Source organism: Aspergillus puulaauensis, chromosome 1 (assembly GCF_016861865.1).
Source record: "Aspergillus puulaauensis MK2 DNA, chromosome 1, nearly complete sequence".
Classification (NCBI taxonomy): domain Eukaryota; kingdom Fungi; phylum Ascomycota; class Eurotiomycetes; order Eurotiales; family Aspergillaceae; genus Aspergillus; species Aspergillus puulaauensis.
Window position 1 is genome coordinate 5,125,251 of NC_054857.1, and position 15,631 is coordinate 5,140,881.

At 48.6% G+C, this 15,631-nt stretch overlaps 7 protein-coding genes across 7 annotated transcripts; 5 read left to right on the top strand and 2 right to left on the bottom strand.

Moving 5' to 3' along the window:
* Positions 1-338: 338 nt before the first annotated feature.
* On the top strand, positions 339-2,421 carry APUU_12029S (uncharacterized protein; the record flags this gene model as incomplete). Its single annotated transcript, XM_041698185.1, has 3 exons — positions 339-939; positions 1,005-1,253; positions 1,313-2,421. 3 exons carry the CDS (start codon positions 339-341, stop codon positions 2,419-2,421), a joined length of 1,959 nt encoding a protein of 652 aa, XP_041551395.1.
* A 424-nt stretch (positions 2,422-2,845) lies between these two features.
* RPN1 (proteasome regulatory particle base subunit RPN1) lies at positions 2,846-5,853 on the top strand (the record flags this gene model as incomplete). Its single annotated transcript, XM_041698187.1, has 5 exons — positions 2,846-2,993; positions 3,096-3,160; positions 3,223-3,387; positions 3,445-5,757; positions 5,821-5,853. 5 exons carry the CDS (start codon positions 2,846-2,848, stop codon positions 5,851-5,853), a joined length of 2,724 nt encoding a protein of 907 aa, XP_041551396.1.
* A 393-nt stretch (positions 5,854-6,246) lies between these two features.
* APUU_12031S (protein kinase RIO2) lies at positions 6,247-7,663 on the top strand (the record flags this gene model as incomplete). The annotated part of the gene is made up of 3 exons (XM_041698188.1): positions 6,247-6,309; positions 6,406-6,550; positions 6,618-7,663. The coding sequence occupies 3 exons, from the start codon at positions 6,247-6,249 to the stop codon at positions 7,661-7,663; spliced, it is 1,254 nt and encodes a 417-aa protein (XP_041551397.1).
* Positions 7,664-7,999: 336 nt separating this feature from the next.
* On the top strand, positions 8,000-8,810 carry APUU_12032S (mitochondrial 54S ribosomal protein uL23m; the record flags this gene model as incomplete). The annotated part of the gene is made up of 3 exons (XM_041698189.1): positions 8,000-8,088; positions 8,164-8,454; positions 8,576-8,810. 3 exons carry the CDS (start codon positions 8,000-8,002, stop codon positions 8,808-8,810), a joined length of 615 nt encoding a protein of 204 aa, XP_041551398.1.
* Positions 8,811-9,234: 424 nt separating this feature from the next.
* On the bottom strand, positions 9,235-12,156 carry APUU_12033A (putative LON domain serine protease; the record flags this gene model as incomplete). Its single annotated transcript, XM_041698190.1, has 3 exons — positions 9,235-9,322; positions 9,386-11,624; positions 11,685-12,156. The coding sequence occupies 3 exons, from the start codon at positions 12,154-12,156 to the stop codon at positions 9,235-9,237; spliced, it is 2,799 nt and encodes a 932-aa protein (XP_041551399.1).
* A 758-nt stretch (positions 12,157-12,914) lies between these two features.
* HEM3_2 (porphobilinogen deaminase) lies at positions 12,915-14,027 on the top strand (the record flags this gene model as incomplete). The annotated part of the gene is made up of 2 exons (XM_041698191.1): positions 12,915-13,200; positions 13,264-14,027. The coding sequence occupies 2 exons, from the start codon at positions 12,915-12,917 to the stop codon at positions 14,025-14,027; spliced, it is 1,050 nt and encodes a 349-aa protein (XP_041551400.1).
* Positions 14,028-14,241: 214 nt separating this feature from the next.
* APUU_12035A (IGBP1/TAP42 family protein) lies at positions 14,242-15,418 on the bottom strand (the record flags this gene model as incomplete). Its single annotated transcript, XM_041698192.1, has 3 exons — positions 14,242-14,814; positions 14,868-15,144; positions 15,207-15,418. The coding sequence occupies 3 exons, from the start codon at positions 15,416-15,418 to the stop codon at positions 14,242-14,244; spliced, it is 1,062 nt and encodes a 353-aa protein (XP_041551401.1).
* Between the last annotated feature and the right edge of the window lie 213 nt (positions 15,419-15,631).

The window sequence follows — 15,631 nt, forward strand, 5'->3', positions numbered from 1 at the left end:
ATTTCCTTCCACAAAGAGGAGCAGCATCTTGCGGGAAATTCTGAAGTTATCACCAAGTTCTTTGGTAAGAGCATTGCCTAGGTCTTGGGAGAGTGAAGTGACGATGGGGCCTTCAAGCAGGTTAGCTGGCGGGAGCGTCCATGCTCAAAGTGGGCCTGGAGGTGGAGCTTCATTCCCCAGCCCCAGGATCCAGCCCTCCGCCGGAAACGTTGCACTGCAATCATCCATCTATTCGTATTCACCCATATTTCGTAATTGAGCTTCGTTGCAAGTTTCTTCGTCAATGAAATTCTGCTATCTTCAAGCTCCCTGGGAGCCGCGCTTCATATGTCTAAGCCATGTTACCCTCCAAACGGCTCTTCCCAGCTGATGAAGAGCTTGGGAAGAAAGATGACGACCACAGGCCCCAGACCCGTGCCGAGCAGCGATGGCAGCCAGAGTCGTGGAAACTTCCTCGACGCCGGCGTCTACTTCTCATACCCGTGATATTATATCTTCTCTTTATGTTCTTTAAGAATATGCCAACAGACATTGGCCCCGCTAGGGATCGGTCGAAATCTAGATTCGCGCCATCACAACATATCATGCCTGGTACACCTCTTCCTCCGACGACGCCTCAGTCTGGTCTTCCTCCGGATGACTGGAAAGATACCGGATATAATAATAATTTATATTATGAGGGGAGATTGCGATTTTCCAACCTAGGGAAGAGTCTGAAACCTTTCCGGAGTCATTCTGCAAAAAGCCCTTTCAACGCAACGGTATTTGCAGCTGGGAGCTTGGGAAGCGTGTCAGATCTTTTGCCCCTTGCATGTCGCATGGCGAACGAGAAGCTGAATACAATACACTTCGTATTAATGGGAAGAGACGATATATCTATTGAGAGAATACAGCAAGTCAACGGCTTGGATGATGTGAATTGCCCAATCAATTGGCATGGTGAGCGCAATTGTACTTTTGTAGTTCTGTCGAGTAACCTGCTAACATATGAAAATTTCCCGCAGATGCTCGTCCCGAGTATGCTCAGTATTCAACGGATGGTCGCATGGAGCAAGCCGTAGCTACTACACTACCCTACATTAAGGCATATCTTCGACCCCAAGTTCTAATTACACAAGGAGATCTCTTAGAAGACTTGTTCTTTACACGAGGCATACGGGAATCTCAAAATCTTGGAATATCACATATTGCCTTGCCTCGTGCGGCAAGAGAACTCATGTGGATGGCTACTCTTGACGGCTATGCTCTTCGAAGTAAGTATTGTGCTATCAATTCTTTCTATTATATTCCCCATGCTAACAAATATAAATAGATTGGAATGATATACATGTCGAATTCCTCATTTATGCGGCTCCTGACTCCGCTGGGTCCATCATAAGATTGATCAGATCTCTAGAACATGCTGATTTTCTTGGATTCAGCCCTAGCCTAACAATCGACCTACCTTCTCATGTTGATCCTGAACTTCTACGATTTCTAAAGGGCATGCAATGGCCTCCCAACACGTCCAGCAAGATTACTGTTCGCCGACGGATCCGATCACATCGGATAAGCCCCGACGAGGCCTCTGTACGCGCGGTTGAGGCTTTCTATCCAAAAGACCTCACTCTCTCGCATGTTCTTGTATTAACACCAGATATGGAGCTAGCACCATCATTCTATCATTACCTAATGTTTACCATGCTAAGGTACAGATATTCGACCCGGTCAAGTATGCTACCTTCCAGATTGATGGGAATCTCGCTAGAACTTCCATCATCACCTCTCACCAATATCGAACATTTAAAGCAGCCCCAAATTGGCAATACACGATTTTTGGATTACAACGCTCCAGACGCACTGCCATTGTTCCTATGGCAGGTGCCCAATAGTAATGCCGCGTTATATTTTGGTGACAAGTGGGCTGAATTACATTCTTTTCTCAGCCAACGGTTTGTGGATAGAGAAGCAGATTCTGGAGGCCCTCTGGAAGAAAAGCTTATCTCAAAAAGGTATCCTGCCTTTCTGGAACCCCTACTCGAACTCCTTCGTGCGAAGGGGTATCATCTGCTCTATCCGGCCTTTTCTGATAAAGGCCGGTTTTCACTTGCAACTTTCCACAACGAGCTGTCCCAGCCACCGGAGGAATTCTTTCCGGACGGTCTCGATGTTTCTTTTTCCGAAGCTCTTGGGAAGTCCTCGGCTCCTGAGAGACCACTAAGCAAGGCTTCTACTTTGATGGCTCTTCTCGACACGTTCTCACTGGAGTTACCCGATATCACTCACCTACCCGTCCTGTCATATCGAGGAGATGAAATGTCAGAATCTCTATTTAATCAAGAAACGGAGGAGTATCGGGGAAAATTCAAAGTGCGGTATGGAGGTTGCCCAGATGATTCGAGGAACGGTGGGAGCCCGGAAGACTTGTTCTGCGAAGATTAACCACGTCTGAGGCAAATCCACGCCGTACTTTATATACCATATTATATATTATATATAGTGATACACTTAAGCTATACGCTTTATTTGATTCATGTAAACACCTAAAGCATACCTTTCTATACGTTTCCAGCACGTGACATGTGCGCTACACGTGACGTCAACTCGGCGGTTGTGTCTTGGCAAATCTGGATTACATAAGTCGATAGAGCTCCACTGGCGCAACGACCGAACGGCGACGAGGCAGAGCTCTCTGTTTCCATCAACAAGCTTATGAATCACATTCTACCCCATCACTGAGTTTCCCGGGTCCCAGTTGCTTCCCTGTATATCTCTGTGATTTTATTCCACCACTCTTCGCCTCATTTCCGCCATCCACACGTCCCGCACCCCAACACAGGTCATTCACGCCAGATAGCCATCGAACATGGCGAAGGAAGGCGAGCGGTCAGCTCCGGCCGACAAGGGCAAGGGCAAGGTTGATGATGTCAAGGACATCCCTGGAGGAAAGAAAGACAAGCCTGAAGACAAGACACAAGCCAACGGAAAACAGAAGGATGATGGCCCCGAGGAAGGTAAGTAGCTCCTACGTTGTCAGACGGAAACCTTCAAGAATCCTTCTCGTCCCCAGTCTCCAAGAGTTATCTAACGATGTGTTTTCTTTTTTCTTCTTGCAGAGGAACTTAGTGAGGAGGATCAACAGCTAAAGAGCGAACTCGAGATGCTTGTGGAACGGTTAAAGGTATGATGATGGGTGCGCCTTCTTATTCAATCTGTTGATGCTAACGATTTGCTGCACTCCAGGAACCAGATACCTCCCTTTACGCACCGGCCCTGGACGCCATCAAGAATTTTATCAAGACCTCCACCTCGTCTATGACGGCAGTCCCGAAACCTCTGAAATTCCTGCGACCACACTACGATGATTTGGCCGACCTCTACGACAAGTGGTCGGCCGGTGCGACAAAGGTTGGTTTATTTGATGCCGTATTTGGGCTCGGAAGCTGATGAATTATATCTTTCTAGGACTCTCTGGCGGATACGCTGTCTGTTCTTGGGATGACGTACGGTGACGAAGAGAAACTCGAAACGCTCAAATATCGGCTCCTTGCCAAATCCGAAGATCTCGGCTCGTGGGGCCACGAATACGTCAGACATCTTGCATTGGAAATCGGGCAGGAGTATCAAAACAGGTTGAATGCTGAGAAGGATGTGCAAGATTTGATCGATCTTGCGCTCTCCTTGGTCCCGTACTTCCTGGGCCATAATGCGGAAGCCGACGCGGTTGACCTGTTGAGTGAGCTTGAGATTATTGAGGAAATCCCTCGATTTGTTGATGAGAACACTTACTCAAGAGTTTGTTTGTATATGGTCAGCATGGTAAACCTCCTCACGTACCCTGAGGATCAACAATTCCTTCGCACGGCGCACGAGATCTATGTTCGCTATAAGGAACTCACAAAGGCCATCGTACTCGCGATCCGCCTCAATGATGTTGATCTCATCAAGAGCGATTTAAACGCGACGTCGGACCAGTCACTCAAAAAGCAGATGGCTTTCCTCATTTCCAGGCAACAAATTTGGCTCGACCAGCTGGGCGATGACGAGGAAGACCAAACTTTCATGGATTGCTTGAACAACACATCAATTCCCAAACACTTCAAGTCGCTCGGAAAAGAACTCAACATCCTCGACCCGATAATGCCAGAGGACATCTACAAGACACATTTGGAAAGCAGCCGAGGAGCAGGCCTCACAAATGTTGACTCTGCCAGGCACAACCTTGCAAGCGCTTTCGTCAACGGATTCGCGAACGCTGGATTTGGCAACGATGAGATGATGCTTGTTGAGGGTGATAAGGGTCCTTGGGTTTGGAAGACAAAGGACGACGGCATGTTGTCTACCACCGCCTCGATGGGTATGCTCCTCCATCGCGATGTCGAAATTGGTCTGGATAAGATCGATAAGTACACCTACGCCACCGAGGACCAAATCAAGGCCGGTGCCTTACTGTCTATCGGTATCCTTAACTCAGGTGTGCGCATTGATTCAGACCCTGCATTGGCGCTTCTGAGCGACACCGACAATTTGGAGGCGAAGAATGTTCCCATGAGAGTTGCTGCGATCATGGGTCTTGGTCTAGCATACGCTGGTTCAAACAAGGAGGAACTTCTCGAAGTTCTGCTGCCTATTGTTGAGGATGTATCCCTAGACATGCAACTCTCTGCCATGGCAGCTGTTTCACTTGGTCTTATTTTCGTCGGCTCCTCAAATCATCAGGTCAGCGAGGCGATCGCCACCACCCTCATGGATGAAGAGCGCCAAAAGCAACTCAAGGATAAGTGGACTCGCTTCATGGCTCTTGGTCTAGCGCTCCTTTACTTCGGTCGCCAGGAGGAAGTTGACGTGATCCTCGATATTCTCAAAGCGGTCGATCACCCCATGGCCAAACCCACCTCTGTCCTCGCTTCCGTATGTGCTTGGGCGGGTACCGGCACTGTCCTAAAGCTGCAGGAGCTTCTTCACATTTGCAACGACGTCATCGAGGAAAGTGACGAAAAGAAGGGCGATGAGCTTGTCCAATCTTATGCCGTGTTGGGATTGTCACTGATTGCCATGGGAGAAGATGTTGGACAAGACATGATCCTCAGACAGTTCGGCCACTTGATGCACTACGGCGCCAGCAACATCCGAAAAGCCGTTCCCCTTGCCATGGGGCTGATTAGCCCTAGCAACCCCCAGATGAAGGTGTACGATACGTTATCCAGATACAGTCACGACAACGACAATGATGTGGCGGTCAATGCCATCTTTGCCATGGGTCTCTGCGGTGCTGGTACAAAGAACTCGCGTCTGGCACAGCTTCTGAGGCAATTGGCCAGCTATTATCATCGCGATCAGAATACACTGTTCATGGTCCGCATTGCTCAGGGTCTACTGCACATGGGCAAGGGCACCATGACACTCAACCCATTCCACACCGATCGCCAGGTGCTAAGCCGAGTATCGGCTGCTGGTCTGCTTACCGTGCTCGTGTCATTGATCGATGCAAAGCAATTCATTCTCGCCGAACACCACTACCTCCTTTACTTCCTCATCACTGCCATGTACCCACGATTCCTTGTCACGCTTGACGAGGACCTTCAGCCCCTTCCCGTCAGTGTCCGCGTGGGTCAGGCTGTTGATGTTGTTGGGCAGGCAGGTCGCCCCAAGACGATTACCGGCTGGCAGACACAGAGCACACCAGTGCTGCTTTCTCATGGTGAGCGAGCGGAGCTAGAGGATGAGCAGTACATCCCTCTCAGCAGCACCCTGGAAGGCCTGGTTATCTTGCGCAAGGTATGTTAATTCCACATATTTCTGTATTTATACCGCACATGGACCCTGCTAACCCGGTTTTAGAATCCTGACTGGGTAGAAGAAAGCTCCACCTAAGCAAATGGTATTCTTCGAATACGTAGTATTTTAGTGAGATAGAGAGACAGCGCAATGCCAAGCGCTCCTATACAGTTTAGGTCTAATGTATTCAGAAAAGTCTGAAAGTATAGTAGACAAATGATCTCCTGAACAAATATTATTCTGCCAACGTGCGCTCTTGTGGGGTAGCCCGTGCAATATCAATAGTATTATCCTTCCTCGATGCACGGAGTATTATGTTGCACGTAGATAAGAACTCAAACATTCCCTGATCCGTCGTTAGGGTATAGGGCACGTGCGATAAGAAATCCTAAATTTTGCCGCATCATTACCCCCGGCAAGATCTCACGACAAAAGAGCTCAACATCCTGTCCAGCTATTTCGCTAGATCTAGAAGCAGAAATATTCGATATGAAGCTCGATCCCAAGGCCATCCGCTACCTGACTTCAGAAGACTTCCGTGTGCTTGCAGCAGTATGCCTTCTTCGCCCCTCATCTCCCCGCATTGCCGGGGTCTTTTGACGCAGTATGTTTAGAGATCGCAAAACTGATAGGAGCTTTTTTTTCCAGGTCGAACAAGGAAGCAAAAACCATGAAATTGTACCGACTCCATTGATCGCACAGATTTCCGGCCTGCGAGGTGGCAGCGGTGTGAACCGCTCAATTTCCACCCTTGCAAAGACAAACCTGATTGCGAAAGTGAAGAACGCTAAATGTATGTTTATCTACGGCCCTTGGATAGTTGTCGCTCTTTTCCTAATCATTTTGCTCTTCTACTCAAGACGATGGATATCGACTCTCATACGGCGGTCTTGATTATTTGGCCCTCAATGCTCACCAAAAGCAAAAATGCATATACTCCGTCGGCAACCAGATTGGCGTCGGAAAAGAATCGGACATTATCGTTGTTGCGAATCATAAGGGGACACAGCGAATTCTGAAAATCCATCGACTTGGCCGTATTTCGTTCCGAACAGTGAAGACCAACCGCGACTACCTGCGGAATCGAAGCACGGGATCATGGATGTATATGTCGCGTTTGGCCGCGATGAAGGAATACGCCTTCATGAAAGCATTGGGGGAGAACGGGTTTTCAGTACCGGAGCCTATTGCCCAGAACAGACACACGATCGTGATGAGTTTAATCGATGCCTTTCCGCTGCGGCAAATCTCGAAGGTTCCCGATCCGGCTCTATTATATTCTGAATTAATGGATATGATTCTGCGATTGGCTCGTTATGGATTGATTCACGGAGATTTCAACGAATTCAACATTCTAATCAAGGAGGTCGAGGATCCGGAAGCAAAAGGGAAGGGGAAGGCGCGCGATGAGCAAAGCGAGGAAGACGACGAAAACCTCAAACTAATCCCGGTATTGATCGATTTTCCGCAGATGGTATCCATTGACCATGCCAATGCTGAAATGTATTTCGATCGCGACGTGAACTGCATCAAGCGATACTTTCAACGGAAGTTCCACTTCGTGAGCGATGTACCAGGGCCATTCTTCTCTGAGGCGAAGAAACAGTTGTTAAAAAACCCTGCCAAGAGACTTGATGTTGAAGTGGAGGCTTCTGGATTCTCACGAAAAATGGCGCGCGAACTTGAAAAATACATGAAGGAAGTTGGTGCTGACGGAGACAATAAGGAAGACGATGAAGGCGCCGAGAGCGAGGAGGAAGATTCAGAGGGATCAGAGTCGGAGAATGACAACACTGGAAATCAAAGCGACACAGAAGACAAAAAGGACGTAATAGTCTCCGAGGATTCACAACGCGATGGCCTGGATGAGAGTTCTCAAAAAATGAAGGAGTTGCATGTGTCGTGAACTTCCTGGGCATCTGGGTGGCGATGGTTGATGCGACAACATTTACATGATTTAATATTAATGACTGTCATGATCAAAAAATATAGAATTTTATCTCATTCTTGATTGAATTTGAAAATAAATGTAGAATTTTAAACAACTACTTCTTTTCATACTCTAGGATCTATAAAAATTGGCTACGGTCCGTGAAGCGGCCAACCACGCAGTTTTGATCTGCAAAAGTTCCGCAATCTCAAAGAAACCATCAACCTTCACCCAATTTCAACAAACATCCAACAACGCTCCAATCCCCCCCTTCAAGACCCTCTCTCTTCATTTGGGGTCTAAACCGCCACAATGGTCCGAAAATGGTCCAAGTTCCTTGCGAAGCCCGCCGGCTGGCTCCCGCCGAACGCACCACTCTCACAACGCAAACAGATATACCTGTATGTTCATTCGCCAACCCCGGAAGCCTTGCTGCTCAATATTCCGGTCGCGATCTAATCTTGCACAATCTATAGTCCCAACTTCACAGTCGCTCTCATCCGAACGCCCTTCCTCCCGCCCCGATATGCCTCGTTCTACGTCCCCTTGAATTTCAACAAGCTCGATATGCGCGACTACCTACAACGTTTATACGGAGTTGGCGTTCTGAGTGTACGTAGCTATGTCGAGCAACAGAAGGTCACACGCCTCAGACCACAAGGAAAATATGGATACGGAAAGTTACGACGACCGACCTCGAAGAAGAGGATGACTGTTGAGATGAAGGAGCCGTTCGTTTGGCCCGAGGCTCCGGAGAGCATGGATGCGTACGTTCATCCCCCTTTTCAATTTATATTTGTCTTTGTGAAATTTGAGGAGGGATAGCGATTAATGCGTTGACATTGTGCACTGAGCTAACGTTTTCCTTTTTTTTTTGTGGGGATGTAGGTGGGAGAAGGACCAATTCTTCAAGGCCGCAAAATACCAAGATCAGATCCAGAAGGCTCAACGACCAGACGCGGGGATGCAGCCGGACAAGGAGTCTCGTGAGGCGTTTGACGCGGAGGCCAAGAAGTTGCTGAGCGGCGAGAAGCCATGGAGACCTACGTGGCAGGCTTTGGGATTGAGTTATGACAGACCGTCAGTCGGATCGGCTAAGGGACCTTTTTCGGGGAGCTCATAAGATGAACTGTGGATGAAGACCCTCAGAAAGGCTTGTAGGAATATGATAGATTTTCTGTGGTTGGAATGGGGTCTGTAGGGATTTATTTGTTCAACGGGTTGCTTTCTTTCTGGTGCTGTATTAACTGCCTTGTCATGTTTGTATTATATCTGTTGTTTCAAAAATATACATATCAACGGCTTCATAGTGCACCAGAACTGAATATGCGTAAGACGACTGGATACAATATGAGGATCTGAAAATAATAACATATATATAATTGTAAGGCTGCATTATCACAAAAGTACTAGATGCGATGTATAGAGTGGAGCTGTGCAGATGGAAAAGAGCGAGAAAGCAAATCAAAACGTCAAGGCTACATAAACGTTGCTGGGCGGCTAAGTAACGAGGATAAAAATGATGGTGCAACAGGTTGGAAGCAATACTACAGACGGCTCTCGACAAAGTTCATGTGATGCTGGCCAGGCCAGTGGGCATCGGGCCAAACGTGTCGAATGGCTTCCCAAATGTGTCTAAGAATTCAAAGTTAGTAACGGAAAGTGTTCAGCCAAACACTAGGGTGAAAATAGACATACTTGACGTAAATGATCTCAAGACCATTGCTGACTTCCTCCGGAATATCCTTGACATCCTTTCGGTTCTGGTGTGGAAGAAGGACGGTGGTTACACCCGCTCGCAGCGCGCCGATAAGTTTTTCCTTGATACCACCAACGGGCATCACACGTCCACGAAGAGAGACTTCGCCGGTCATTGCGAGCTTGGGAGGCACAGCCTTGCCTGAGAATAGTGAGATTAATCCGATGGTGTGTGCAAGCCCAGCAGAGGGCCCATCCTTGGGAATGGCTCCCGAAGGGCAATGCACATGCAAGCTCCGACTCTTCATAATGTCCTCGTTAGGGTCGGAAGTTAGGCCAAGTTCGAAAGAGTGAGCCTTGACCCAAGTGAGAGCGACTTCGACACTTTCCTTGAGGACATCTCCAAGCTTCCCGGTGAGTTGAACGCGTCCACTTCCTGGCATGTCCGCGACCTCGATAAATAGAATACTTCCTTGCCCACCACTTGAATATGCGACTAAACCGGTCACGACACCTGGACGGCTGTGTTTCTCGGCAATTTCCTCATCGAATCGCTCAATTCCGAGGATCTCTTCCAAGTCATCGACCGTCACAAGGGGATTGTAGGTCTCAACCTTGGCAGTGTCCGCAGCATCCGCATACTGAACCGCTTTATAGCGACAAATGGAGCCAAGTTCTCGCTCGAGGTTGCGGACGCCTGATTCTCGGGTGTAGGAAATGGTAGCCTTGTCAATCACATCGTCTGACAGGACAACCTGGCCATCTGTAAGACCATTTGCTCTGATCTGCTTGGGGATGAGGTGTCTCTTGGCAATGTGCCTCTTCTCAACAGTTGTGTAACCAGATAGCTGGATGGTCTCCATTCGATCAAGGAGAGGAGCAGGGATTGTATCAAGAGAATTTGCTGTTGCCAGGAAAAGAACCTTGCTCAAGTCAATAGGGATGTTGATGTAATGATCAACAAAAGTATGGTTCTGCTCCGGATCCAGGACTTCAAGCATCGCTGCAGATGGATCGCCTTGGAAATTAGCGCCGCCGATTTTATCAATTTCATCGAGCAAGAACACAGGGTTGGCAACGCCAACTTTCTTGAGCCCGTTGACGATCAAACCAGGCATAGCAGCGACATATGTTCTTCTATGTCCTCTGATCTCAGCCTCGTCGCGAACACCACCAAGAGATATCCGGTGGAACTTTCGACCAAGAGCAGCGGCGACCGACCTCGCTAAGCTGGTCTTTCCAGTTCCAGGAGGGCCAACAAGAAGAAGGATCGGAGATTTATCGGTCATACGCCTGGATGTTAGGATATGTAGTTTTGATTCGATAGCAGCGCGATCCGACTCAGGTAAAGATGGAATATCCTTTTCAATATCCCCACCAGAGTTATCCAGCTCGCTTGTTAGGGCAGCGATTTGGCGTTCAATATCCTGATTTGTTGTTTGCTTGAGCCTCAAAACAGCAAGATATTCTAGCAGTCTCTTCTTGATCCTGTCCAAGCCGTAATGGTCGTCATCCAGCTGCTTTCGTGCAAGTTTCAAAGTCTCTGGGCCAAGCTTATCTTCAGTCACCTTGGTCCATGGGATATCTGCAAGATTCTCGAGATAAGTTCTGATTACTCCATATTCCTGGTTGACTGGCATCATCTTCCGAAGTCGCCGCAGTTCTTTGTCAGCAATCTTCTGAGCCTCAGGGCTGAGCTGAGCATCTTTTAGCTTTTGGTGCAGCTCATCAACTTCGTTAGACTCCTTTTCATCTGAGTCATTGTTCCGTCCCCCCAATCCGGGTGGGGGGTTCCCTGGACCGCCGGAAAAGCCACGCTTGGATAGTAGTTCTCGAATTCGAGGATCGAGTTGGCCTAAATCGACCATAGACCCTTGAGGAACGCTATCTGTCGAGATCGTGGTGAACTTGACATTGCCACGAATGTTTTGGTTCTGCTTGCTCAGGATGTCAACTACTCTTTCCAGTCTGGTTTTGACATCCAGAGCTGCCAGAACGCGAAGCTTTTCCTCGAGGTTAGACTCGGCAATGTCGGCCATAACATCCGCGAGTCTTCCAGCCTGACCCAAGTCAGACTTGGTTATGATCAACTCAAATTTGCGCGCGATGATGGGTGACAACCGGGGTCCTCCTGAATTCGGGATCAACGAGGTATACCGTAGCAGGGTAAGGAGTTCTCTCGAGAGATGTCTTAGTTGCTCGAACAGTTCTACAATGTCTGCATCGTTCTGCGTTGGCTCTATAGATTTCAGGGTCAATACTAAGGGTACTTGGATAAGTGGGGAATTAAAGAGCCTACCTTTCTCGTCGTGGAAAATACATTCCGCCTCGAAGAACGGGCGTTCCTTCAGCACACGTTTTACCGTGAGACGTTGCACACCTTGAACCAGTAGATGAGGCTCCGAGTAGGCACGGCGTTGAACACCAATAACCTTTCCGAGCGTGCCGTAACGATACAGATCTTCCTTCCTCGCTTGGCCGGCATCGATAGATTCGAATTCTTCTTTCGCATCTTCATTCACCGCGCCGTTATCGATCACGCGTTGGCCATCCTTGGTCAAGTATGGTGAACAAAGGGGTACGCAACCGAATGTTATGGAGTTTGCATCTCGCTTGTTCGCATGCGTGCGATCGAGCAACGAGGAGAGGAGGTTGGCAAGATCTGGCCGGTTCGAGACTGGAATTCGCAAGGTGGCCCCGGGTAATAAGACAGAACCCTTGGGGAGCGGAACCAAGGATAGCTTTGTTGGTTTCCCCCCGTTGGAGCCCATCTTGGGTGGCGAGATGGTTAAGCTAGTCTAGAGGTCGCAAATGTAGGGTTGAAGTCCGAAAAAGGGTGATAATTATAGGGTGTTGAGATTCGATGGTGGAGGAGGTTAGGGGACAGGGGTTGGAGGCGGAGGGCCGGCTGCTTATAAGGTTGTTGGCAAGAGGTTCCAGAACTCCGTGGATGAGTCCGTCGGGGATTCTGGGGGAATCGTGAGCACTGATCTGAGAGATAAGCCTGTTCCGAAGCCGAGGTTCGTCGTTACGTCAGTTTCTCCGCAGGAGCGAACTCATCGTCTCCCAGTCCCAAGCGAGCAAAATAATTGGGTTTTATACACATGTATGTATTCAAACTCGACTAGTTCTATCTGTACCACCGAGTTTCGTCAAACGTATACTACTCCGCTCAAAATGGTTCAAACCATCACACTGTCGAAAGCGATTGAGTCACGCGATTCGCCTCTGTCTCGGGGTTTCCGCGGTGTATTGACGGCGTATCACATGGTAAGGTGCAGCTTAAGTATGCGTAATGCCTAGTAACCGAAGCACATGGACCGTATTAAATCATACACGGAACCGCCTGCCGCTGGACGGATCTACCATACAATTAATCAGTCGACAAATTCGGCTTCTATCATCCGTCCTTTTCAGCCACTCTGCCGCTTTCGAGCCCCCTTAGTTATATCCTTTACAAAAGAAGGCATAATTTTGTCTTTTCTATTGCCCCGCGGACAACTATTATATCCCACGCGCAATTGCCAAAATGACTACCCAAGCCCCGCCACCCTCCGCAGACCCCGCGTCTCAGAAGATCTTCACAATTGGCACGCGCAAATCCAAACTTGCTCTTCTCCAAACGGATCTTGTCCTTGCCGCCCTCAAGGAACGATTTCCAGATCATACCTTCAAGATCCACTCGCGCGAAACTGCTGGTGACCAAAATACGACCATTGCGCTTCGGGATTTCACCACAAAAAACCTATGGACACAGGAGCTCGAGGACCTTCTAGAAGCCGGCCATGTCGATCTTATCGTGCACTCATTGAAAGGTATGTTCCCTGCGCTTTTAAACTCTGCTTGTTCTGGGCTAACTATACCGCAATGTATCTCAGATGTTCCCACGCTTTTACCGTCTTCCTGCAAGCTTGGCCCCATGATGAAACGGGAGGATTCGAGAGATGTTTTGGTCCTTAAGAAGGGCCTGCCTAATATGACCCTGGCAGAAATGCCGGCTGGCTCAGTCGTGGGAACATCTTCAATTCGCCGGACCGCCCAACTTGCTCGAAAGTACCCTCACCTAAAGGTAATGGACGTCCGTGGCAACATCGGAACTCGGTTGTCCAAACTGGATGCAGAGGATAGCCCGTACACATGCCTTATCCTTGCTGCTGCAGGGCTACTACGCCTGGAACTTGGAGATCGGATATTCCAATTCTTGGATTCGAAGAACGCCGGGATGCTGTATGCCGTTGGCCAGGGCGCATTGGGTATCGAAATTCGCAAAGATGACAACGTAATGGAGGACATGTTGAAGACCATTGGGCATAAAGAGACAACATTTGCTTGTTTGGCTGAAAGGAGTCTTCTACGTACCCTAGAAGGTGGTTGCAGCGCTCCGCTGGGAGTTGAAACCGAGTGGATTGATGGCACCGAAGGGTCATCGAAATTGAAAATGAGGTCCGTCGTCGTAAGTGTGGACGGTAGCGAGAATTCTGAGGTCGAGATCGATGGAGCAGTTGACTCGGCTCAGTCGGCAGAAGAGTTTGGTGTCACAGTGGCCAAGGCACTGGTCGCTAAAGGGGCCGGCAAAATCCTTGAAGAAATTCAGCAGAACAAGCAAAATCCACTGAAAGTGCCGACCTCCGAATTGACTTAGGATTATGTTTAAGATAAAGGAGCTGCTGGTCTCTCCTTAACTTGATATTTTGGGTTATTGGCTTCGATTATCTGGGAACTACAAGGCCTAGACTGCTATTTCCCACAATGCCCGTTCCTTTCTACCTGCATTACCAGATGTATAAGTCTGTGCATACATAGATGGATTATGGTACATAGTTAGACAAAATGTGAATGCCTCATGCCAATATCAATTAGCCCCTATTCAAGGTATTTCCAGAGCCTCGAGGGTTTGCTTCTTTGTATTCGTCCCATTCTCTCGCTTTCATCGTCTCTTCATCGGCCTTGTCCAGATCATCCTCATCGACCTCTACTGGTTCCGGCTCGCCTCCCTCGATTATGCCACCGCGCCTCTTCTCTTCCTCCAAATAATCATCAATCGTCATTGTAGGCAAATTATGCCCTGACCGGAAAACACCATCGCGAAGCTGCGTACGGCGATCGAGCAGTGTGAAAGGTTGTAATGGCTTTCCGTCCTTGTTCAAGATCGGTCCTAGTTTGCCTCCCTGGAGAAGTTGAGATATCGGCGGATCCAAACGCTCTGAATATTTTTCCGCACTGCCCCTGTTTCTCCCACGCGCATCAAGCTGTTGCGAGTTATCGGGTCTTGGGGGCATCCGCCGAATTGCCGACAACATAGAAAGTTCCTGTGCTAGCAGGTCCAACGACTGAAAGGTCTGATGGGTGTATAAATTGATTTCCGCCAGGTAGAGCTGACGTACGTCGTCCTCGTCACTTTGCAGCCGTTGTTGGTTCTGGGAATAGTACTTTACGGCAACGTAAGCGGTATCCAGAATTATTAAATAACGGGAATTCCAACCTCGAGTCTTTCCTTCAGCTCTTTCTCTTCTTTGAACCTTGTTATTTTCACTTCTCTCCGAGTAGCGGGGTCGTTCGTTTGCGTCAACGAGAACGAGGAGGGATTCGCTACATATCGCTCGTACAGCTTTTTGTCACTCGTATTCAGAAGTCCGTAGTCTTCAGAACGTGCTAGATATTTTTCATATTCTCCCAAAGCTCGTCGCAATGTAGACTCGCGATCTGAGTTATAGGATCTTTGGAGAAGCTCCGCAATGTGATATTCGACCGTCAGGTACCTATTGCAAGAGATAAAGGAGTTAGTATTAGCAAGCCGTGAGAGAATTGGGAGTTGTATTACTGTAAATCGACTGTCGAAATGTCTTCTAATAACTCGTTCGAGCTGAACATCGACAGCGCGCCCACCAGTCGCTGGCATTCCTCGAACTTTGCTATTGTCGCGTTGACATCGCTTCGGTAGGTGTCGGAGTTTGTATCCGGACGAGTTTCCAGTGCTGTTTTTTCTCGTTTTGCATCGTCGAAGACGGATCGGAGAGTCTGAGGTTGCTCCATTGTGGCCTGAGTCTTGAGTAAAGTTGGATGATGTTTGAAGAAACAAGCTCCGGCTCCCCCAAATGTCGATCCATCGTGGCGGACAGCAAGAGTTTAATTTCCACGGTTGCCCCGCAGTAACAAATCTCCCCACCACTCAGTCTCTCATCCCTGCCAATCGGCTTTCCATCTATATTGTACTCCGTACGCTGTACGTACTGCTCTTGCACGTTA